General features: G+C 35.2%; 2 protein-coding genes across 3 annotated transcripts; both read left to right on the forward strand.

The window, feature by feature from the left end:
* Positions 1 to 5,048: 5,048 nt before the first annotated feature.
* Positions 5,049 to 6,642, forward strand: LOC129951962 (rRNA 2'-O-methyltransferase fibrillarin). The gene is made up of 3 exons (XM_056064351.1): positions 5,049 to 5,206; positions 5,361 to 5,719; positions 5,976 to 6,642. The coding sequence occupies exons 1-3, from the start codon at positions 5,194 to 5,196 to the stop codon at positions 6,561 to 6,563; spliced, it is 960 nt and encodes a 319-aa protein (XP_055920326.1). The 5' UTR covers positions 5,049 to 5,193; the 3' UTR covers positions 6,564 to 6,642.
* A 4,906-nt stretch (positions 6,643 to 11,548) lies between these two features.
* LOC129949737 (uncharacterized) lies at positions 11,549 to 24,004 on the forward strand. 2 transcript variants are annotated; one of them, XM_056061366.1, is made up of 3 exons: positions 11,549 to 11,788; positions 21,819 to 21,920; positions 22,009 to 24,004. In XM_056061366.1, exons 2-3 carry the CDS (start codon positions 21,893 to 21,895, stop codon positions 23,454 to 23,456), a joined length of 1,476 nt encoding a protein of 491 aa, XP_055917341.1. In that variant the 5' UTR covers positions 11,549 to 11,788; positions 21,819 to 21,892; the 3' UTR covers positions 23,457 to 24,004. The 2 variants fall into 2 exon arrangements, with proteins under 2 accessions (XP_055917341.1, XP_055917340.1); XM_056061365.1 differs by having other exon boundaries at positions 11,549 to 11,784.
* Positions 24,005 to 25,858: the final 1,854 nt, after the last annotated feature.

The raw sequence follows: 25,858 nt of genomic DNA on the forward strand, positions 1-25,858 counted from the left end.
TCGCCCCAGCGAAGCAATATTTTGCTGAGTTCTTTTTTTCAGGGGTGTCGAGGGTAGCGGAGTGGACATGGACCTAAGATGACCTGAACCCGATCATCGACCACCACTTTGGGGTATCCAACACTGGCCGCGGATACCTAAAGGTAGGGTGGGTAATTCCCTCACTGCACTAACATCCCCAGTGCCCTGATGTGCCAATAGTCTGTCCGTTTATGTTTCCTTCCTTTTCCTCATTCCTTGGCCTGATTTATGTTTTTGTCTGCAGGCGAGGTTGAGTTCCGGGGGCAAGATCCCCCCCGTCCGACGAGCTGACGCCGTGCACCGCAAGCAGGCTGCGTCCCCCGGATCTCAACAATCCCAACTAACCTATTCCAAATCTTCCTATCTCTTTTTCCTACCTCATCCTTATCCTACCCTTCCACTTTACCCACTTCCACCCCTCCTCTTGCCTCGCAACAACTCCAATCGTACTAGTCGAGCATCCGATACGGAAAGTAGTTTCCGAAATGTCACCCGACAACAAAGTTAAGCCTGCGATGCTACAACTGCAATGAACCCGGTCATCGTTCCGTTCAATGCACCAAACCTCAAAAAAAGAGACCGTTGCACCAAGTGCCATCGCCCTGGACATGCAGCTGCAGTTTGTGACCAGTTAAGGAAAGACAATGTCAACAAAATTCAAGTCGTGCACCAAGATTTTGCTCCGGAGATTATCACCAAGAAGATTGTTCTCAACAACAGTCATGAGATGAAGACTCTCGTGGACCCTGGCGGCGTCTGTTCACTCATCACCAGGTCAAAAGCCGAAGAGGTTTCCAGTATTTAACCCAGTGCCGACATAATCTTGTAGGGATTCGCTGGAGGTGAGTTTATCTGTAAACATAAAATTAATTGTAAAATGATTCTGGATACTCTCGAGTTTGTTGCGAAGTTGCATGTGGTAGATGACGATTTACTTGAGCAGGATGTTCTTCTTGGCACCGACATCCTCTGCCAAAATAATAATAAAATTGTTATCGAGAAAGGCATATTCCGAATTGAACGTTCTGAATCAAATGTCTGTTCCGAACTAAACGAACTTCTATACGAAAAGCTGACTAATATTTTGACAGATTTCTCAATGTGTTTTGCTAGTTCGATTGCTGAGTTAGAAAGATGTTATTTCATGAAAATGAAAATCGATTTATCGTCAGACGTTCCTTTCCAGCTACGACCATATCGAATTCCGTTTGCAAAAAGAGAAATTGTCACCGAAATCATTGCGGAGCGACTTAGATGTAAGATTATTCGCCCTAGTGGTTCTCCCCAAAAGAATGGAGAGGATCGACTATGCGTGGATTTTCGCAAACTAAATTCGATGACAGTCAAACATAGTTTCCCGATGCCGGTAGTTGAGGAAATATTATAGTAAATATTTCACCACCATCGATTTGCTTTCCGGATATCATCAGATAGAAATCGAAGAAAGCATTAAGAAGTATACGGCATTTAGCACATTTGACGCAATTTATGAATATAATTGCATGCCATATGGTGTTGCAGATGGACCGTCTGTTTTTCAAAACATGGTTAATCGATGACATCATAGTTCCTAGCAACTCGATCGAGGAAGGACTTCAAAGGCTAGAAAAGTTATTAGGTATCATTCGTGATAGCGGACTTACAATTCGAGTGGATAAGTGCAAGTTTTTGTCAACTAAAATCGTCTTCTTAGGGTACCGAGTTTCAGAAAATTGTATTTGGCCTGGACAGGAAAAATTGTCTTCGATTGTTGATTTCCGGAAGCCCGAAAATATTCATGAAGTGCGAAGATTCCTTCGCCTAACTGGGTATTTTCGAAAGTTCGTCCACGAATATGCCACTATATCTCGCCCACTGACACAGCTTCTTTGTAAGACCGTTGAATTCAAGTGGGAAATAGAACAGAACAAAGCATTTGAGAGGTTAGAAACTATTCTTAGTTCTGACGTGGTGCTTGACATTTATAATCCGAAACGCATTCATGAAGTACACACTAATGCTAGTAGCATAGGGCTAGCAGGGATTCTTCTGCAATAAACCGATGGAAAGGCTTTCCGACCTGTGTTTTATTATAATCGACATTGCACAAATTCTGGAAAAGACGAAGGTACTAATCCCGAAACATTTTTGGTTCTCCAAGATGAGGAAGCATGTGAAGGAGTATCTGGCCGCTTGCATTAATTGTATAACAAATGTACCGTTGGAAGAACTCTAGGTGAACTTTATCTTTGGGATACTGACCTGATTCCTTTCCGTACCCTTCACATCGATCATCTTGGACCGTTTATTCAAAGTCGTCTGGAAAACCAATACATTGTGGCCATTTCAGACGCTTTTACAAAATATCACATCGTGAAGCCTGTTCGCACGACAAAGACGCAACCAGTGATAAGAATATTGAACGAGTTACGATCCTATTTTGGAAATCCACTGAAAATCATCTCAGATCGAGGTACGAGCTTCACATCGAGAACCTTTGAACAATACTGCAAGTCGCATGGAATACAACATGTTAAGAACGCTGTACGGACTCCGAGAGCAAATGCCCAGGTTGAGCGTGCAAATAGGACTTTATTGTCATTTCTTCGGACAGTAGTAGAAGTAGATCAAGATAGGGATTTGGAAATGGAAAACCTTCAGTGGACTATCATCAACTCAACAACCGGGTTCACACCCAACCAACTGGTATTTGATTTCGAGCTGAGGGAATCCCAACAGGAAGTCCTCATTGACGCTATCAGTGATGATTGACCAATATCGGAGGAAACGTCAATACAAATAAAACGACAACATGCTGTGAAAAATATCGAAAAATGTAAAGATGCCTCGAAGATACGTTATAATAGCAAACATTCCAAGCCCCACAAATTTAATGAAGATGACATCGTTCTAATAGAAAACGAAGCCCCATCAATTGGTGTGTTAAGGAAGCTTTAAGCTAAATACAAGGGCCCATACATTGTCGCACGCGTATTGGACCATGACAGGTACGTCATCCAGGATATTCCTGGTATGCAGGATCGACTAAACCTTTTAATTCGGTGTTCACCGTGGAGAAAATGAGACCATTCTGTTTGACTAGCCGCACATAGAGGGAATTGATGTCGATGTCAGTGAGGCGGATGGTGACACCGAGGACGGTGAAGAGTCAGGAAAGGCCGAACTGTAACCTCCCTGTTTAACCACTGAATATTTTGTAGCTGAGCACACCCTGGAGAAATCCAATACACCACCAGATGGCGGAAGTCGTTTTGCAGCAGTATTCAAATTTGGTCGTTGGCGATTATAATTGATTTTTAATTTTAAAGTATATTTTAAACAGTTTACACTGAAAACGTTAATTTTCTTAAATTATTGGATTCAAGTTTTGAATCCAACGGATCACTTTTTGAAAGGTGAGTTCACCTCATAAGAATTGTACGAGACAACTACCGCATGTTTCAATTTAGCAAACCCATTAAGTCGGGTTTTAGATAATATAGTTCCACTATGCCCATGGCTGCGCTTCCGTAACACAATTTTGGGTTCCATGATAGTTCTGTCCAAATATATACACAAAGATTTTGTACACCTACATCGGCCATAGGTGTTTTTCTTTCTTAGCTCAGAAAAGAGTACAACCAAAATCCGAGCACATCGAGCATGCTCTGATTTAAAACTTTTTTTCATTATTGGATACATCGGTAATTATTGTGGTTGATTCTAGGGTAAGGCGCACACATGAAACTTTTATTTTCGAAACTGTTTGGCTTCTAAACTGAGCACTATAGACTTATATGAGCCCACGCACATTCAGAAACCATTCTGTCGCCCATTCGTGCAACTTTTTAGTTTGCGTTTTGACACCAACTAGACGATCACCTCAAACCAATTCATTAGTTTGTGTAACAAGGAATTATATGTTATATATGTATGAGATCGAAAAAGTGAATAAATATTTCCTGTGTAGTGGTTTATTTCGTTGATTACTTTCGGAGTTGCTTATGTGCACGATGTTCGAGCAACTAACGATCGAACTATTTGGTTTCGAAAAAGTTGCATGTGCGCGCCTAGCCTAAAGGCCCAACTATAATAGGCATAAGCTAGCATATGCGCGCATAAGTAAACGTGCGAATACAAAGAATCTCAATGCGAGTGATCATAATGGAGTCTAACTCCGTTTCGTGCAATTTTTCTCAGTTTCGTTAACTTAATCACACTTAAGCAAGATCGATCCCAGTCGCTCGCCGCATAAGTAAAATCTGACATGTAGGTACGTGAGCAAAATTGCATTATGGCTATGCAGTAATTTCGCAAACTTAAGCGAATTTTCGTTAGGTTTTTGACATAAGCTTATGTTTGCTTATGCCTATTATAGTTGGGCCTTAAGACTGAGCCAAAAGGCTTATGATATGATAAATAAAATACATATAAAACTGCATCGATTGTGGTTATATGTTTTGTAATTTATCTTGAAAAAGGTTACCAAGAACTTTAAAACTGGAAGAGAAAATGGAAATGTGGCTCTCTTGTTTTTACATTAACATACGAAACTTAACTGTCTTTGCTTCTATCTCCACTAACTTATATATATCTCTTAAACAGTTTTCATAACGCATTCGCCAGCTTAGTCAAGCGATTTCATTTGAATTCGATCTTTCAAGCAAAAGCCACCATGCACCAAAGTGAAAGTTATTTTGGAAACATTGACTAAAGGCCTGGTCAAAAAGAATGGGATCCAGGCCAGCGGTCACTAATGAAACTCGATGGTGAAATTGAAGTTTTTTAGAAAATAATGGATCAATTAAACGCCAAAATCTGACCGCGATCTCTTTGACGTTTAGAGACTAGTTTAAAGTTTTCAACTCATTTCGTTAAAGAATTTCATTGAATAAAACTGCAACAGTATGGTGGATGGAAGATTTCATTTATGTTTGTGTGTGTGACGCTTTGAACATCTGATATAGTAGCTGTATGGTTAATTTTTTGGAAAAAAAATGGCTACCGATGTTTGGCATCTCCATATTCATAAAGCCACTAAGTGTTTTTTTTTCAATCACCACGTGTTATTGAGTCAAATTTGCGCTCATCCTGCCATTGTAGATTAATTTAGTTAAAAATTGAATCAGACACTCAAATTGTCTTGTGATTTTAAAATTGTGCAGTTTATTTTAATTAAAAACTATAGTTCTTATGGGTAAACCAGGTAAAGATGAATAAGTTTTAGTGGATAATTGGATTGATGATAAATAAATTTTAGTGGATGATTTGAAATGGGGATAACACAAACATTTAAATAAATAAATTAGTTAATTTACGATTAAAAATAAATTAAAATATATAAAATTTGTTTGTTACAGGTTTTTCCCCACGTGGTGGTAGAGGCGGTGGTGGTGGCGGCGGTGGATTTGGCGGTGGCCGGGGAAGAGGTGGTGCACGTGGTGGCTTTGGCGGCAGAGGAGGCGGTGACGGAGGCTTTGGCGGTCGTGGTGGTGGCGGTGGTCGTGGTCGCGGAGGTCCTCGCGGTGGCGCGGGAGGTAGAGGTCGTGGAGGCTCCCGCGGTGGTGGTGGAGGTGGCTTTAAGGGCGGAAAAACAGTAATCATAGAGCCCCACCGGCATGAGGGTGTATTTATCGCTCGAGGTAAAGAAGATGCTCTTGTCACCCGCAATTTTGTACCTGGATCTGAAGTTTATGGGGAAAAGAGAATATCCTCAGAGGTAAGCTAAGCGTTTTTGTATATTTGTTTACCCACAATATTTATAAATTGTTGATGAAAATGTGTAGGGGTACAGAACCTGGCAGCATGTGGCCAGGGAAGTAGTTTTCCTTAACTTTCTACCTTGGCTCGAGGCCTTTTTAGGTGATTGTGGGAAAAATACTTCAAGAAGCGCTATCTGAGATGGAAAAGTAGAACACGTTCTTTAATTGTCGTTATTTCATTCATAAACATACATACGTATACATCTTTTTCAGGTTGATGGGGAGAAAATTGAGTACAGAGTATGGAATCCTTTTAGATCAAAGTTGGCTGCTGCAATCCTCGGAGGAGTTGACAAAATTCATATGCCCCCTGGCTCGAAAGTTCTTTATTTGGGTGCGGCGTCGGGCACAACAGTTTCACATGTTTCAGATGTTGTTGGCCCTGAAGGTCTTGTCTATGCAGTTGAATTTTCACATCGTTCTGGCCGTGATCTAATCAATGTCGCGAAAAAGCGTACAAACATTATTCCAATAATTGAAGATGCTCGTCATCCGCACAAATATCGAATGCTGGTTGGCATGGTAGACACAATATTTGCCGATGTTGCACAACCAGATCAGGGAAGAATTGTCGCTCTGAACGCACAACATTTCCTCAAAAATAATGGACACTTTGTTATATCAATTAAGGCATCATGTATCGATTCAACAGCCCAACCCGAAGCAGTGTTTGCAGCCGAGGTGAAGAAAATGCAAGCAGACAAGCTCAAACCCCAAGAACAGATAACTCTGGAACCATATGAAAGAGATCATGCGGTTGTAGTTGGCGTATATCGACCACTTCCAAAAGGTGGAAGTTAAGGCTAATTAATTATGTTTTTATATAGCATTAGGTTTAAGATTTTTTTTTCAATAAATTAGACGATGAAGTTTAAAATAAGCTTTTATTTAAATATAAAAAAAACTTTAACAAATATTCATTGTTCACTGGAATAAGCTTAAAATCTTGGAATTTTATAAATTGCAAAATACTTAAAGATATGGATATTACGTATTAATCCAGAACAACAAAAATACTAGTCTCATCTGAAGATCTGGAGAATTAAATATCTACAAAATTTGTACTTACGATTAAAATTATCTTTCCTTCTATTTGAAGTGTGGAATACAGAATGATTGTATTGAAAATATCAATTTATAAGAAATCTTGGTTTTATTTCTGGGAGCATGGAAATCACGATGAATTTTGAATAACCATATAAACTGGCCAATTAAAAAACAGTTTATCCATTATACGGTTCAAAATTCGTGATAAATCAAATTCAATGGATTTTCCAGAAGTTTGGTACCATTTATTTTTATGAACCTCGGTTGCAGTTTCCACAAAATATTTTTAACATCAAAAGAAGCTTTGACAATTTACTCAAAGAGCGAGAGATAAGTCATTTCTTAAGGACTTACATACACATTCAACTGGGTTTAGAAAACATTTAAATTAAATTATTATCAAGCATACATATGTTTTCAAAGATATTTGAAAAAAAAAGCTGTATGTGACCTAAAAACATTACTTTGTGTGTAATTCCATGCGTTATTGGCATCTTTTCAATATCAGGAAAGACTTTCACAGCATTAATACCAGGATCTTTCAATATATTAAAGTATTTTTTCAGCAAGAGAACTGCATTACAAACCAAAAAAACATTTTCAAATTATAAACCTTTGCTTTTGTCTCCAAAACATTTGCATACAATTTTGAGTAAATAAAAGTTTATTACTTTTTTTAAAGGTTTCGATGGTATTTGTTTTCTTAATTATTGGCATTTGTAGGTTTTTTTTAGGTTGAGAAAGTTTTTCTATTTTATTTACCTAATCATTTTTGTTTTTATGCAAGCGGTGTTACTTTCTTAAGTTTCGTTTTTACTACACACACGAGCTATATTATTTTGGTCATTCCAGACTCAAAATTAGGAAGTTCTTATTGTACTGACTAGCTATCCAATTTGGATGTGTGGATGTTTATTCAATTTTGTTTCTAAACGCTTTAATAACGTTTAGTCCAATTAAATAAACTAATACAAGAAAATACTAACAATAAGTAAAGTATCGCTTAGAACATTTAACACTACTTATAAAGTAGTACCCGTGGCATGATGGTTAGTGCGTTGGACTGTCATGCCAGAGGTCTTGGGTTCGATCCCTGCCTATTCCATCTAAAGTCTTTCCACGGCTACTGCCTCTTGCGAGGAATTGTAAAATTCTCCAAGAGTAACTCTTGTCATGAAAAAGTGCTTTCTCAAATTAGCCGTTCGGATTCGACATAAAAATTATAGGTCCCCTCCATTCCGAAAAAATTACTTGCAAGCAGTAATGGTTGGGAGTTTAAGTCACTAGGATCTAGTTCTATACAGATTGTCACGAAACCCAATTTAATTATTTATAATTAAGTAGTAGTAACAGGAGAGTCATTCTAGAGGTATTGGGTTCTATCCCTGTCTATAACACAAACCACATCAGTTAAATCAAATATGAGATTCGAAAGAGGTGGTTCGATAAGTTTGGAACTGGGAGCCGTGAGCAACCAGTCTCACATCAAGTGCGGAAACAATCCTTTTCGAATGGCAACCAGTCCCGGAACGAAACTTTGATACAATTTTCCAGAATGGCCTGAAATGTATGAACACTATAACAAGATGATAATTACAAACTTAAATCTGTCTTCCCGCGGTTATAGCTATCATTGGTAAGGTTCAGGCGACATAAGGGACTTGAAAGTAAGGCAAGTTTCTGTTATCTGATTGGCCAGCCACCAAAATAATACCTTCCATTTAAGAGAATTTTATTGGAAACTTGTCTGGAAGGTTAGTCAAGAAAAATCTCCCTTACTATCAACTCAAGTCAACTTATTTCAAAATGACAACTGATCATGTTTTTTTATTCAAGTGAAAGCTTAGCTTTACTACTCTATAATTTATTTATTTTTTGCACAATTCCATTTAATGTTTTATTGTAAAAGGGTTTCTTTTCAATTTAAAAAATAAATAATTAATATTTGTTTACAATACAAAAAACAAATCGTAATTGACTTGTAGCTTGTCTAAGGAGTGTTTTTTAGACAATAATGTGTTTGGAACAGTACCCGTGGCATAATGGTTAGTGCGTTGGACTGTAATGCAAGGGGTCTTGGGTTCAATCCCTGCTTGTACCACCTTAATTTAAAAAAAAAATAATTTTTGGGGGGTACTGCCTCTTGCGAGGAATTGACAAATCCTTCAAGAGTAATTCTTGTCATGAAAAAGTGCTTTCTCAAACTAGCCTTTCGGATTCGGCCTTAAATTGTAGGTCCCTTCCATTCCTGACAACAGTACTCGCACACAGGAATGGTTGAGAGTTGTAAGTCACTAGGCCCTGGTTCACAACGGACTGTTACGCCACCCAATTTATTTTTATTTAATGTGTTTGGTAGTTGTTGTACCATAAACTTAAAGTACGAATTTATGAAGTTAAGTTCTGAATTCGAAATTCATGACACTTGGAAAACTAACAAGCATTGGTCAAAATTAATGTTCAAAGAATGAAGTTGACTGCAAATGAAGTCCGTTATGTGCTTGAACCTGCCCATTTGTTTTCATCATTGGAAACTAACATTAGAAATTTTTTGACAGGTCGTTTATAGATATCAATAAAAATGACTGTCATTGAAAAAAATGTCCTCATTGAAATCCACTGAAAAACTTTTACTGACAAAAATCTGTCATTGGAACTGTGTGAAATTAAAACACAAATCAGTGGAACGATTCGTTTCACTTTTTAACACGAGAGTATAAGCTGTTCAAGAAAATTAACTTCCGCCCGGAAAATAGAAAAATAAATGCGTTATTACAATTTTTTCTCAAAAAAAGTTCTTTCTGATCGATCAGTATATAATTTTCATTTCTAATCAAAGAGAAACAGTACCCGTGGCATGATGGTTAGTGCGTTGGACTGTCATGTGAGAGTTCTTGGGTTCGATCAATGCCTGTGCCACCTAAAGTTTTTATTCACGGGTACTGCCTCTTGCGAGGAATTGGCAAATTCTTGTCATGAAAAAGTGCTTTCTCAAATAGCTGTTCGGATTCGGCATATAAACTGTAGGTCCCCTCCATCCCTGCAATTACTCGCACACAGGAATCGTTGAGAGTTGTAAGTCACTAGGCCCTGGTTCTCCACGGACTGTTGCGCCACCTAATTTATTTAATTTAATTTATTTTATTTAGTCAAATATCAATGATAGCTATGATTGGCGCCTTAGAATTTGTTTTCTGAAATAATTGTATTGAGATAAACTGAGAAAGCTAGTCATTTTTAGATGGCAAGATAAATTGCGTGAACAGACAGAACTAATTGGCTCATTGATTTCCCACAAAAGGCAGAGAAGAGACTTGGCTCGTTTATATTTAACTTTCTGAAAACTTAAATGGATCTAAACAGCCAAATCGAGTAACCTTAGTTTCCACGCACACGGTCGATTTTGGATCAGCTTGGGTACATTTGTTTATTAGCTTAAGCCTAGTACGCTGCTGATGCGAAACGAAATTTTTCGGTGGTCTCCAAGTGTAGAGCGAAATTAAAACGAAAACCACAACGGAAAAATATTTGTGTAGAGTTCTGTCAGCTGTGGAAAACAAAAAACAAAAACACCGAAAGTCACGAGTAAACAATTTTCAATTTTGATTTGTAAACAATTTTTTCCAATAAATAAATTAAACGTCAAAATTTCGCAAGCAATTAATATACCGGGCAATTAAATTGAGAACGAAAAGAGTGGAGAATTGTACTAACAAATCTAGTACAGCTATCCACTAAAATGACACATTTCGTTGTTCAGCAGCGTACTGAAAAACGAAAAGCACAGCGAAATTTTTCGTTTATGATTTCGTCATGTCATTTTTGTATGGGAAATTTCGTTTCGCATCAGCAGCGTACTAGGCTTTAAATAAACACATCACAAATAAAAACCTGAGAAAATAGATTAAAGTGCCTATTTACCGATAGAAAACAACTTTAAAACTTAAGCACTATTCACGACCAACGAATGGACGAATATTCGTCGATTTTGACATTTCTTTCACATGAGAGTTTTTAATTCGTCGCGAATGAAGTTTGACTTTGACAGCCACAGCCGAACACCATTCACCACCGAAACCAAAACAAGAATGATTTTTTTAGGTTAAGTATGCGCAATTATTTTATTCATTGCGAGTGTGGATAATGTGGAACGCGAATAAAGTTTGAAAGTTCGTATCAACTACAATTTTTTTAGCCATGAATAAATTTGTTTTCTTAAGTGTATTAATATATGATATTGAAAAGTAAAAGTATGCATCTTAAAGCAACCAGAAACTTTGTTGCTATCGTTTTGGTAAGAATTTGTATGGAAATATGTCTTCAAACGTATATAAACTCACATTTTGTAATGCATTCGTCGTTCGTTGGTCGTGGTCATGTGAATACTGCTCTAGTTTTCTCAGTACTCGGTGAGCGCTAAATTAACAACAATGTTTCTGCATTCTATTTCTACATACATAGTTACGAGTACATATGCTATATAGATAAAATTTAGATGATCTTCATGAATGTAAGACAAACGGACCATAGCTTTTCTAAAATATATACTTTCACTTTTCTTTTCTCCAAAATTATATCTGCACATGCAGATCATACATAAGTTTCCAAGTAGATGACAGGCCTAACCGAGTTGTTGCTTGCAGTTCTACCCTAATTTAGAGGTGAATATAAATATTCATATTGAAGCTGGCAGCGCTAAAAATAAAAAAACGATTTCACCATACCATAGTCAGAGAAGAATTAATTTATAAAATGGCAGCCTTTGAAAATGTCAACGCATTAAATTAAATGGCTTGTTAAAAGCAAAATAAGTAACAAATTTGTATTCTTTCTTGTTTCAAAAAGATTTTAAAAAATAAGTGAATGATAGAATATATTTGAACACATATATACTTCTAATCGTATTGAATTCTAAACTGATTATTGATGCGGTTTTGAAAGTGGTTGCTTCTGAAGCATGAGCTAAGCGAGACATGTAGGTAATTTTTATTTAGAACTTTATCCTTATGTATTTACAAAAATCTGGAAAATTTATCCAAACTAAATATTTTAGTTATAAATTATTATAACTGTGTATTCTTATTTATAACCAAATAAATACAAATATAGTGAAAGCTGTAACTTGCTGTCTGTTTCCATTTTATATTTATATAATTAAAATATACCTATGCAGCCACATATTTGTAAATCAATTACTTGTATGTTTTATTTTACTTTAAATGGCTCCGTTTTTCCGCGGTAAACTAGATTTGGCTTTCTGTGTATGTAATTGTAGTTAGTGAATTTGATCTCATTTCAATATTCATATCATGAAACGCATCGATTTAATCCTCATACTAATACCAAATAAATTGATCATAAGTACGGCTATACTAAATGTATATCGGATACTAATGATTACCTCTGTTTGGTGTTTTTTTTTATTTGGTAACATGCAATATTACATCAAAAATTATAGTAAATATAAACTCTTTTGGAATGTCTAAAGCATTTTTTTTCAATTTTGTATAAAGCTACGTTGGCCTGGTAGGATTTTATGACAAGCCAAAGAGGACACATTTTTTCGGTGGACACGAGAAAAAACAACATAAGTTAACATATTTCCAAGTCGATTTTATGGCATCAGATAAGCAACTTCAAATGCTATTTTCCATATTTTTTTCAAATTTTTGCTGCTCATGGTTTATTAATTTAAAAGAGAACAGCACTAAGATTAGGGTGTACATATCAAACTGTTTAAGGGGCAAATTTAATCCTATGACTTATTTGTTTCCGCTTATTTCATAAGCGTTGTTAAAAGTTTCCTTATTATGTTCGGAATAAGGTTTTTTGAATAGTTCCAGAAAAAATCCTTGCAGACTTATTTACGATACATTTACAAAATCTCAAAGTATGCACAAAAAAACTTCTCTTTCGGAAAAATACAAAAAGTTACTTATTAAGTTGCTTTTCGTTGTATCCACAGACTTAGTAAGCTAATTTTACTCTTAACTTATACATACAGTACTGTGCAAAACATTTGCAACTAGAACCTCCAACATTTTTCTTTAAAAAAAAAAAACAATTGAATAGAATAGAAAACCAAACAGCAACTTTTTTCTTACTTCAAGGCAAGGAAATGTTAATATTTAATTGCATATTCTTTATTTTTTATAACAACTTCGACTTGTGTTTGGGATCATTGTCGTGTTGGAACGTCCATTTCCCAATGGGTATAGGGCAGCATGGTGTTACAAAGGATGTCTACATAGTCTTCAGACTTCATTATGCCGTCCACTTGTCGAATTGGCCCGATTCCTTGGCCAAAGAAGCAGCCCTAGACCAAAATTGAACCACCTCTATGTTTGACCGTCCATTTAGTGTATTTTGTATTTAGCCTCTCACCTCTTGTTTTTGTTTTCCACCCGATCCGTCCATATTGAACTTTGATTCGTCAGAAAATAAGACTGTTTCCTATTTTTGGGGACTCCCATTGAGATGAGTTTTTGGAAAATCCAAACGAGCTTTCACATTTTTTAACAATAAAAAGCACTTTTGCTATTTGAAAACAACACAATCGAACTGCAGTGTGCGGCGTCTGATAAGTTCAATGTTTGCTTCCCTGGATGATTCCGTGAGTTTTCTTCGGATGAAATTTGTTATTTTTCAATCATCTTTTACTGTGGTACTTCGAGGCCTTCTTCCCCTATGATGGCATAACACCTTTTTTACACCACTTTTGATGATCCTACAAATAGTTGACTTTTGAATGGAATATTTCTTTGAAATTTCTTTTTGGGATGTTTTTTTTTTTCAAATCACTCAAATTTCTGGATTTTATTTTTTCTCACGATTGAGCCAAAAAGAAAATTGGCCACTAGTTGCAAATGTTTTGCGCAGTGGAACCATTATTGTTTTTGTAAAAGCAGTGCATTAGTAGAATTTGCCGGTGGATCAGTGCCTTAAGATTATGAACAATAAGGTGACACATAAAAAAGTCTAGAGCAATTCAAATAATTTGATTGGAACAACTTTAATTTACAGGAATGTCCGATTTTTTGATTGACGGTGATAGTCGCAAAAGTTATGCACAGTACTGTATGTGATGTTAAAAAATATCATTAAAAAATTAACTTATAAGTATCAACTAAAAATGTATTACTTAGTGGAAGTTAAGGAATAAGTGTACCTTCAATTAATAAAGTTTTAAAACTTTTAAGCGTATAATAATTTAACTAATCATTAAACATCCAACTTTACACGATTTACTTGTTGAACCACCTCTGGCTTAAGGTTATCCTTAAAACTAAAGTACTACTGGTGAGAGACATAACCCTTGCATTGGTTACATTTTAAACAAAACTCCTTATTCACGTTAACTCGAGTAATTTAACAGTATTGTTAAATGTTTAAATTAAAATTGTCATTTTGAATGGCAGGAAAATATGTTCAATATCGTTCATTTATTTTTCTCATAAGCAAAGTCATATACGTGTGTTCAACAATATCTTCTGTTTTATTCAATGTTATGGCAAGTAACCGTTGTTTTCAACGCCACCTTTCATAAACTATGGATAAAACTAGATCGTTTAATGACATGAGAACATCCTTCCTTTTTAAAAATTAATATTTAATATTCACAAACCACAACATACGAACAAAAAAAATGGAATTTGGGCAAATATTGATATGAAAAATTATATAAGTTATCTTATTTTATAAAACACAATGATTAGTGCTAGAAACTCCAATAATTATAAACAATTTTGGACCAATAAAGAAATATTTTGCTAAACCGATAATTTTCTCCATAATTGAGTAAGCCGATAGCTCAAAAATATTTTACATTTTTAGCCCAAAATTAAAGTTTTAATTATAAATAAAGTATATATTTTATTTAAAAATACATTTTTTTTCTTAATTTGCGTAATTATTATTGTTTTCAAACAGTTCAAAAACTTATATAATGCCTCCGAATAATTACAAAAATAAGAGATTAGAATTAAGAATCAAGATAGAAAAATTATAAAATAGCTTGGTATTATTATTCTTTTCCCATCATTGTTTTGATTGCTGTATGCAATAATTATAGAACTTATTAAATTTCCTTGACGTATACAACTTATTTGTTTAATAATTTCTGAACAGTAAAAAGATATTATGTTTTGAAATTGTGCCTTCTTAAAGCGCATTGGCATTCTTTGTAAAGCTCTCAATAAGCCTGAATCATGTTACTTCAATTGTTAGTTTTGGCTCAACTACTTTTATATTGTCAAATATTACGTACCATCAGAGGAAAAGTTTTCGAGTGTTGACTAAAGAGACTCACTGCAATTAAGGTGCTTTTTTCAAGCGATGGATTTAGTTCTCTCGTCTAAAGCTCTTTTAAAAATTGTATCTGAGAACATAAATTCATTGAACGAGCACATGCATAAATATGAGAGTTGTGCAGAAGCTTTGAACGAATGCTTTTTAAATAAAATTCAAATAAGACAAACTTCATGCATTAGCTGGGAACGTCGAGTATGTGATTATATCATGACAGGTGACCTATGATGCACGTCATATTCAATACAGAAAGGTGATTATTTTCCCCTAATATGCTTAATATATACAAATATCGCCCAATGATAGGGTCATACAAAATGGCTCACGATTTGTCCAAAGGATACAGTTTTGTTTCTTTGAAGTATTCAAATTTACCCGGTTGATAATTCCTCGTTGAACATAGCTGTTCTAAGTAGAAATATCATACAACTTGTATGAGAAAAGTAAACTAAGAAAAGTAATCAATACCAAAAGGACGCGTTTTCAAATTTTATCAAATGCCTTTAAAGTATCCAGTTCAATATTATTACTTTCTCCAAACGGATGTAAATATTTGTTGCAATGTATTGAATATATCATCATTTTTCACTATCTTTTGAGATGCACGAGAGAGAACATTTGCAACTTGCAACAAAAAATATTCGACCAAAAATATCATTTTTTTTTCTTTTGACTACCAAGGTGACAGGACAACAAACACAAGGAAAATATATCACGGCACGACACAACTAACCATTTCAATCACTCATTGACGGCAATCAATCAATTTCCCGGGGGTCCAGTAACCATACCTCAAAATCTTGTGATCTTTAAAATATTTCTATATAATAAATAAATTAAGAGACGCAACAATCCTTTGAGAACTAGGGACTAGTGATTTACAACTCTCAACCATTCCTCTGTGCGAGTAATTTTGTCATTTGTTTGTTGTAATTTTTTTTACACTTCAGAATTTCAGAAAGTAGTAAGCTTATAGCAAGCGTCAAACTACGATCAGAGGCTCATCATAAGTGCATGTGTTATTTGTTACTAAAAAATAATAATAATAGCATAACACACGCACAAAATACAAAACATAATTAACATTTAACTATTACAGAACAAAAAATAAAATGAGAACATTTACGATAGTGGAGCACTGGTTCTAAACAATAATTTTTATCCCACCTTATTTAAATTTAAATCAATCGATGAACACTTTAAGTTATACTATAAAATGCTCATTCGACTTAAGCCTTCATTCTTCCCATAGTTAGTTCTATGGAAGTCAATGTGTTTAAAGTCAAAAGTACGCAGGTAATGAGATCCGCCCCTGTAATTCAAATGTACACAAGAAAGCAAATAAGGTGCATCAATTTCACCATTAATGAGTTGATGACAAAAAAAATTAAGTCATTATTAACACGCCTTTGATGGAGAGATTGCATTTGAAGAAGTAGAATACGATGTTCATAGGGAGGCAGATCATAGGGATCTTCCCAAGGAAGACCTTTTAGGGCAAAATGAATGAAATTATGTTGAATTGATTCAATACGTTTTCTATGAATTTCGTAATAGGCAAGCATATTCAAGATGAGGACGAACATGGCAATTATACAAAGAAAGGGTAACATAGGGATCATTGAACTCCTTTGCCCAGCGTTTTATAAAACCAAGCATAGAACTTGCCTTATTAACAATAAAATTAATGTGATGTGTAAACTCTAAGTTGCAACAGAAATGTACACCTAAATCTTTAAATGTGAAAACACGACAGAGTTTATGCTGTGATATACAGTAGTCAAATACGTTACTGATTAGTTTTTTTAGTGAAAGTTATAGTCTGGCATTTTAAAGGGTTGAGTAAAAGGCTATTTTCCCACACCAAAATGTGAAACTATCAATGTCGGCTTGTAAAAGAATACGATCATGGTTGGACTTTATTATTTTGAAAATCTTCTTATCGTCAGCAAAAATGAGAAGTTCACTTGAGCGTAGACATGACGATACATCGTTAATAGACAGGATGAACAGAAAAGGGCCAAGATGGCTTTCCTGGGGAACACCAGATTGAGCAACAAAAGGTTCAAAATGACAATTTCTAAATTTTACCTCGTAGGATCTGTTTTCAAGGTATGACTTAATCCAAGCTAAGAAAAATGGTGGAAAACCAAGAACCTTAAGTTTAAATAAAATAATTCCGTGGCTAAGTTGGTCAAAAGCTTTAGAAAAGTCAGTGTATACACAGTCAACTTCATAACCTTGTTCTAAAGCGTTTGAACATTTGTTTGAGAATGTAAGGAGATTAGTAACGGTTGATCTTTTTTTCACAAAACCATGTTGCTGTTCGCAAATGATATTTTTACTAAAACATGCTACGCTTTCACAAACAACTTGTTCAAATACTTTAGGAATGCAAGAAAGCTTTGCAATGGGCCTGTAGTTGCTTATATCCGACTTGTTACCTTTCTTTAAAATTGGTGTTAGAAATGACTTCTACCATATACTGGGAAATTTGCCTGTTTTTAGAGAAAGTTTGAATAAAAACGTAAGGGGTTCAACTAAAGCATTACTACACTTCTTTAGTACTATCGGGGGAATACCATCAGGACCGGCTGAGTAGTCATCATTCAACGCAGATAAAAGATCAAGGACCGTACTCTGTAGCACAGGTATGTGACTACAGCTAGTTTGCGAAAAAATGTGAAAATATACTTCATCAACTTCTTGAGGGCTATTAACAAATGACTCACGGAAATTCGTTGGGAAAGCGTTACAGATATCAAAAGTTTTATCTAACGAAAGGTTCTTGTAAGTGAAGTTAACTGGAAAGCCATCTGATTTTTTCTTAGAGTTTACAAAATTCCACAAATTTTTAGGATTCTCTTTCAAAGAAGTGGCCATATCAGTAGCATAACAAGCATATACAAAATTAGAAAGAGATTTAAATTGGTTAAAGAGTTCAACATAAAAAGAGAAGTTGACTGGAGACAGAGTTTTGAGATACGTTTTCCATGCTTTATTTCTTTTGTTACGCAGTAAACGCAATTCTTTCGTGTACCAAGGATGGCTAAAGTTTGTATTTCTTGATTTCTTTATCGGTAATTTTTTTTCAAAACAATAATTAAGGATCCTATAAAATGTTGAAACTGCTTTTTTTTTTTTTTGTATTCACAAGCACTCAAGGGGTTATTAGTACCCTTTATATGTTTATATTTAAACACAGTGCGAGCGTTAGGAAAATAGGGAAAGATTTAAGAGGAGATACCGGTGCACATTGGTCTTAAAGTTCTGAACATCAAAATGGGAGGGAAAAACAGAGTTGGCCAAAGCATTCCACATTCTCGATGTGCGATTTAAGAAAGAATCTCTGTACTTAACAGTACGCCCGAAATTGAGCTCAAGGGTAAACTGATAGCATTCCTAGAAGTGCGAGTTTTACGGCTGAATTGTTTAAGGGGTGGAATGCAACTGGCTAATTCGACAGAACATTGTTTGTAAAAATATCTATAAAATAACGAAAGGCATGAAACATTGCGACGGTGTTCTAGCGATGTAAATGTTTCGATTATAGTTCTGTCGCCTATCATTTTTAAAGCCCTTTTTTGAATTCTATCCAAGAGATTTAAATTTGTTTTGGGGGCACCTGCCCAGATATGCGAATTATATTCAAGCTTTGGACGGATAAAAGCTTTGTAGATTATAGCCAGATCAGAAGGGGTGAAAAATTTCTTGCATCTTCGGAGAAATCCTAAGCATCTGGCAGCATTTTTGGCGATATCGAATATGTGATCATTCCATAAGAGGTGATCTGTGATATTCATACCAAGTACTGAAAGTTGATTAGTTTCCTGGATGCAAGTGCCGCTCATGGATAGCGGCATCGGGGGTGGGTTACGCTTTAACGACAGGAGATAGCATTGAGTTTTGGAAGCATTAAATTCTACACGGTTTTTGATTCCCCATTGGACAATGCTGTCAAGATCAGAATTTAATGAGCTTATCATACGCTGCCGTTGAAATTCCACATTCGAAGGACAAGGATGTGAATCTAGAAACGAATATGAAAAGCTGAGGGTACTGTCGTCGGCGAAACAGTTTAATGGATTAGAAGTGACAGACAAGAGATCGTTTATGAATATAAGGAAGAGAGTCGGAGACAAAACGGAGCCCTGGGGTACACCAGCATTTATTTTATGAATTTCAGACATGAAACCATCCAATACAACTTGTATTGAACGGTTAGAAAGGTAATTTATAATCCAACGAAGAAGAGATTCATCAATACCAAAAGCACGCATTTTCGATAAGAGAGCTTGGTGCCAAACTCTATCAAATGCTTTTGAAATATCAAGTGCAATAATCTTACTTTCTCCAAAACGATGTAAAGATTTGTTCCACTGTTCGGTGAGATGAACCATGAGATCACCAGTGGACCTATTGCTACGAAAGCCATACTGTCGGTCATTAAGAAGCTTCCGTTCTTCAAGATATTTCTTAAGCTGAAAATTAATCAGCGTTTCCATGACCTTGGAAAGAAGTGCAATTGGACGATAGTTTGAGGGAGAGGAGGATTCGCCTTTTTTAGGGACAGGCTGGACAAATGCAGTTTTCCATCCACTCGGGAAGAGACCTGTAGAATAGGACAGATGGAAAAGCTTACGCAGTGGTTTTGCCAGCGTTGAAGAACACCTCTTCAGAACAATAGAGGAAATACTATCCGGGCCAGCGGATTTGTGTATGTCAAGGTCTTTCAGTACTCTTTCGACTGCACGAGTGCGAAAGAAGATTTGTCCCATAGAATCATTTACGCTCTCAAGAACAGGAGGACTCATGACACTATCCGGTAGCGTCGAATTAACAGCAAAATGTGCTGCAAGCAAATTGGCTTTATCAATCGAGCTTACATAGGGAGTGTCATTGTGGACGAGCGTTGGAACCGAGGATGACGTGGTGTTTCGTATGTTTTTTACAAATGACCAGAAATTTTTACTACCTTTGGGACATTGTAGTATTTTTTGCCTTAATTTCTGATCATGCAAAAATTTGGTTCGTCGAATATGACCATTACAGGTCTTTCTAGCTTGTTTAAACTTATTCCGGTTTTCCTCAGTCGGGTTGGCTTTGTAACAACGGAAACTTACATCTCTGATCCTAATAACCTCTTTACAGCTCGAATCAAACCATGAGTTCTCTTTGGGTTTGATAGATTTTACCCTGTTCGGGATAAAATTTCTCATTCCACAAAGAATTAAATTTGTAACCATATCTGCGCTGGAATCCACGTCACTATCGAGGAAGCATAGTGACCAGTTAAAGTTCCTGAAGAATTCATTGAGACCGTCCCAGTTGGCTTTCTCATATTGCCAAACGGTTCTCATAGGAGTTTTTTCTTTAACTGGGTTTTTTCGACATGAGAATTTTGCAGATATGATACAATGGTCTGATGTGCCTAGAGGCGGTAATACACTAATTGTGTATTTATTAGGGTCAGAGGTAAGAAACAAGTCTAGGGTGTTGGCGGATTGACCTGCAACGTCAGGGATTCGAGTTGGCTCATCAACAAGCTGGGTTAATTGATTTAATTCAGCAAAGATCTCAACATACCTTCCTTCCGGTGTTGACTGACCAGAATAACGAAGCCAAGAAGAATTGTGTACATTAATGGGCAACAATTCTTTGAATGGAGTCAGACAGAGCATCAAATTCGTTAAAAGTTGAATTTCTGTCCAGATTTGGACTTCGATATAAAAAACAGGTGTGGATGATGTGTTTATTTACCGTGAATTTTAACCACATGAAGTTAAAGTTTGTGTTAGTGCACAAACCATATTGTGGCTGGAGTTGGTATGCAACATCATTTCTTATATATACGGCTAGTCCATGATGAGGAAAAAATAATGGCACTAAGTTATACCCATTTAGATTGAATTCCGAATGATCGGAATCTTCACCTATTTGAGTTTCACTCAATGCCAAAACAGCTGGCCTGTTTGATGCAATGTGGACATATGTGGCATAGGAATTCTTTCTTAAACCACGAATGTTACTAAAGTCCACCCTGAATTCACTCAACATTTTAATGTATAAAAACTTGTAAAACAACAAATTAGGACAATTACCTATAGTAAATGTAATATCTAGAATCCAATTTGAACTTTTCAATAACAGACTTTCACTAGTGTTATGCCTTAGTGAAAATCTGCATATCGATCCGCCCCTGGTTAACTAGATATCACATGTACTAATCTATCCGAAGACACATCAACTCAATCCATATATACACTGCACAGCAATAAAAAGAACCGTACGCAATGTCTACATCGATTGAGATAATATGACTGTGAGGGATGGAGGGAAGGGAGAGAAGGGATTACCCATTGCACTGTGTTATTGTGTTATCATTATAACTTTTGCCATTTCGCTAATTGCTTATGAATTTTTGTTGTAACACTAGTTTTAGGTTTTGATTTTTCGTCAATGAGAAAGCGCTTTTCATGATAAGAATTACTTTGTCAATTCCTCGCAAGAGGTAGTACCCGCGAAAATTAACTTTTTTTTTAATTAAGGTGGCACAGGCAGGGATTGAACCCAAGACCAATTGCATAACAATCCAACGCACTAACCATCATGCCACGGGTACTCTTAATTAGTCTTACAAATATTTTTATTTACAATTTAAAACGATATATTTTAGATTCTTTATTTCTATTTCTTCTGTAGCTAATTGTTAAAATCATCATTTTGGTGCTCAAAACAAATTTATTTCGTACGGATTTTAAATTCTATTCAAGCTAATGAAGAGAAGCAGCTTTACAACTGTTGGCAAGTTTTTTTTATATATATACATATATGTATATATAATTATATATGCATATATAACAAATAATTATTTTTTCTTTTTTTTTAACAGAGCCTGCCTATAAAACGGCTAAAATTGGTGGCAAACATATTTCTTTGCAGACCATTACAAGCTCAGGAACGCCATTAACTACATTTGATGGAAAATTATATAGCATTCACCAAAACTCAACTAATATTGTGGGTGGTAATTCAATAACAGCAAACAACAAGAAACATCAAATCATTCGTGCAAACGACGGTAGTAACATTTTATCTTCTGGGAATGCGAACACTTCAGTTAAATTTACGACATCATCATCCGAAAACAAGCAATTCGCGCTACCGTTCATACAGTCCAATGGAGTACTTAATTCCTGTTCTTCTGGTGTTACTGTGAGGAGGCCTACAATATATATTAAGCGCGAAGCCCCAAAAAAAACTATTCGAAGTGTAACTACGGAACTCATTGAAAAAAACCCTTACGTTCATCTAGGTGTTTCGGCAGAAAGACTCGGAATTTTAAAAAATGTTGTCTGCACAACGGCTAATGTACCCGTCATCGATCTGTATCTAACTTTAAAAAAAATACGACAAAATGAAGATTTCTCCCTTTTAGCTGAATACTTTGAGTTTTCTGAAAGTGAAGTACAACAAATATTCACCCGGACCATTGTAAAATTAGCACGATACTTGAAATTTCTTATTCGATGGCCAGAAAGTAAAAAGTACTATGATCGCCATAAAAATCTCCCAATCGCATTTCGATCAAAATTGTCTTATGTTCAATCACTAATTGAATGTGTAGAGACAGAGATACAAGCACCAACAATGTACCCAAGTGTTGAGCAGCTAGACTGTTCCAATTATAAATTTATATTAACAATAACGCCCACTGGAGTCATAAGTTACGTATCGGATGCATATGTGGGTCACAACGACGATCTAACGATATTTAATGCGTGTGATTTTCAAAACGTTATACCGAAGTATCTTTCGTTGGTAGCTGATCCAGGAAAAGCAATTCGTCGAAGAAGTAAAAAAGTTAAACCATGCATAGGGGAAGCTGCTTCATCCGAAAAACCGGTTAAAGACAAACAGAGAAATAGGAGTACCAAATTAAATGCTCTAACAATCAATTTACAAGAATCGGATAGCACCACTGATTCTGCTGATGAAAGCGACGATGGTGACGATCAGAGTACTTTAAACGGTACTGTTGGTGGAGGCATCAGTGGCAGCACCGGATGTATGTCACGGAGTAATCAACATTCAACATCAAATTCACATCAGACACTGAATATTGTAAATAGTGAATTGATCTCTCGTAAAGTAAAGGATTTTAGAATTCCTACTGTAAGAGTGAGAGAATCTGTGTGTCGACTACAAATACGCCACATGTTGTATTGTTTAAAAGAATTCAGAGTTTTGCAGCCCTATGCCATTTTAGAGCCTTTGTTGTATCAATATATTAATGAAGTTCTAATAGTTGTATCGGCTTTAACAAATTTGCAGAGGTAATATTTTTCAGTGAATTTTCTCACAATTTTAACTTAAAAATTTGTTTCTTAAACATATAATTGTTGATAAATATTAATTTTTATTTTTTAATTTTATCTTATCAATTATTCTATGATTTTAGACATTTTCAATTTCAAAAAATTGAATTTAAACACTTTCCAAATGAGTGAAAATAAAATTATTTAAGCATATGTATTTTGTTTTAAGTATGATTGAACGATTTCATAAAATCCAAACTTGTTAAAACGTATCAAAATATTTGTATGCAACCACTAGAAAAGTGTTTATTTTCCAAAACAATTAAAATACGGTAAAAAATAGATTACCAGATTGTTTGTATAATAAATGTGTTCTTTTAATTTAACGGATTCTTTAAGCGATTACGTATTCCAATACAAATAGCTATTGCGATTGTTAAAAAAATACATTTGTGTTGCTGTCTGGAAACCGTAGTTTTTACTGACCGTCTGCTCATTTATATTATCATAACAGCGATTCCATTATTTTCATGAATTGAAAGTAAAATAAAAAAATTTCTTCTTAAGCAATATCTTATCGTTTTCCTTAAAACTTAATTTTACAGGAGCAACGGTAAATTTAATGTACATATACAAAATATAAACCAGTCGAGCTAACTTTCGAATAAGGGTTGAGAATGATTAGAATTAAGAGAGAAGAATGATTTAAAGTTTCCAAAATAATCCTTGATGTGTCTAAAAAAAACTCGACCGATACCTGCAGTAAAAATATATGGTTGAATTTGAAGGAACCCAAAAATTAATTTCAATTTTTTCATACACTTTTTGGTCAAAATTTATTTTACAATAGTTTTTGATTTGAACCAATGAACCCTTAGACAAGTTCTACTTCTCTGCTTGAAATTCACTCCTGAACATCGCATATAAGATTCTTTCTTCCGTATTATGTGAACGTCTGAAGTCGTTCGAAAACAACTTGATAGGTCCTTATCAGCGTGGCTTCAGACCAGGAAAGTTCACCATTGACTAAATATACACATTGGAGCAGATCAAGGTTGGAAAAGATCTCAACGAAGCATTTGATGTCAAAAAAGGTTTTAGACAAGGCGATGCACTGTCATGCACCTTCTTCAACATCATTCTGGAAAGGATTGTGCAAAACTTAACCATCAACACTAGAGGCACAATCTTCCAAAGGTTTATCCAATCACTCTAATACACATGATATTGACATAATTAGAAGATGAAAGCGTGATGTTAGTGGAACGTTTTTGAGCATTGTGACGAGAAGCGGAGAAGATGGGTTTAGTGGTCAATGAGGGCAAGACAAAGTATATGCTGTCATCAAAAAAGGACATTGAACGACGACGTCTTAGACAAAACGTCGCCATGAAGTCCTTTTTCGAGCATCTAAAATCACCATCTATGAGACGGCTGAGTAGAGGAAGACCACGAATAAAGTGGCGAACGCAGATATGTAGCAAATCTACATATATTAATTTCGGTTCAGTGCTCGATCGAAACATAGTATAAGTATGTGTGCTTTATCTTTACGAAGGGCTAATAGGGACAGGTTTGCGTAACATTCCTTGTCATTTATCAATTGTTTCGACTTTGTCAAACAAAAGTATGTCATCATTGTGTTGCAGTATACGGGCATATAATTTTATGACGCTGTCTTTTCCTGGATTATAAGTTGATGAATACTTTGGTGTTTTGGGTGATGAGGTACTGGGGATACTTGATTTGGTAATATGATTTTTCGAAGCTTTTACCTATGTGTATAACTTTACAATCCCGATTGAATATAACATTAAAAGGAATGAGAAGTTTCTCTTCAGGTTCATAAATCCATTTAACAATTGGTAAATTAAAAATACCTACAATAAAAACTTTTTGAACATCTACGGTTTTTTAGTGTGTAGAACTAAAGTATGTACATTGTACATACATAATGTAATCTAGGAATGTAAGATACAATAAGACAAATATTATTAATGCAATCAAATTTGATGTTTATTCCATTTTGTTTATCATTAAACATCTCGTCATTGTGGTCAGTTTCTGCGAAAGCAATTATATCGTATTGTGATGATACCGAAAAAAGATGTTTTTGTAATTTTATTGGAAATATTGAAAATTAAAAAAAGTCATTTGAAGAGAAGCAGAACTTGCTTTTGAATGATTAATTTAGTTTGAATCTTTTGTATTCTATAATAATATCAAGAAGACAAAGAGTTAATGTCTTAAAGAATTATTGGAACTTATTTTTACCGATTTGTGTGAAGAAGAGTTGTTATTTAACAAAATTTTGATAGCAGCGAGATAATTTTTCATCTCATTAACATTTTTAGAGAGGTCATGAAAAATGTTCAAGAAATGTAATAGAATGTAAGACTAGATAATTAAGCATCGGGCGGATAA

The sequence above is a fragment of the Eupeodes corollae genome, chromosome 3, assembly GCF_945859685.1.
Source record: "Eupeodes corollae chromosome 3, idEupCoro1.1, whole genome shotgun sequence".
Lineage (NCBI taxonomy): Eukaryota > Metazoa > Arthropoda > Insecta > Diptera > Syrphidae > Eupeodes > Eupeodes corollae.

What these genes read in the sequence shown, in the direction of transcription:
- LOC129951962 (XM_056064351.1), top strand. An exon ending in AAAAGAGAATATCCTCAGAG is followed by an intron (nt 5,720 to 5,975) that starts GTAAGCTAAGCG and finishes CATCTTTTTCAG; the next exon opens with GTTGATGGGGAGAAAATTGA.
- LOC129949737 (XM_056061366.1), top strand. Translation starts at nt 21,893, where the DNA reads ATGAAGAGAAGCAGCTTTACAACTGTTG. An exon ending in AAGCAGCTTTACAACTGTTG is followed by an intron (nt 21,921 to 22,008) that starts GCAAGTTTTTTT and finishes TTTTTTTAACAG; the next exon opens with AGCCTGCCTATAAAACGGCT.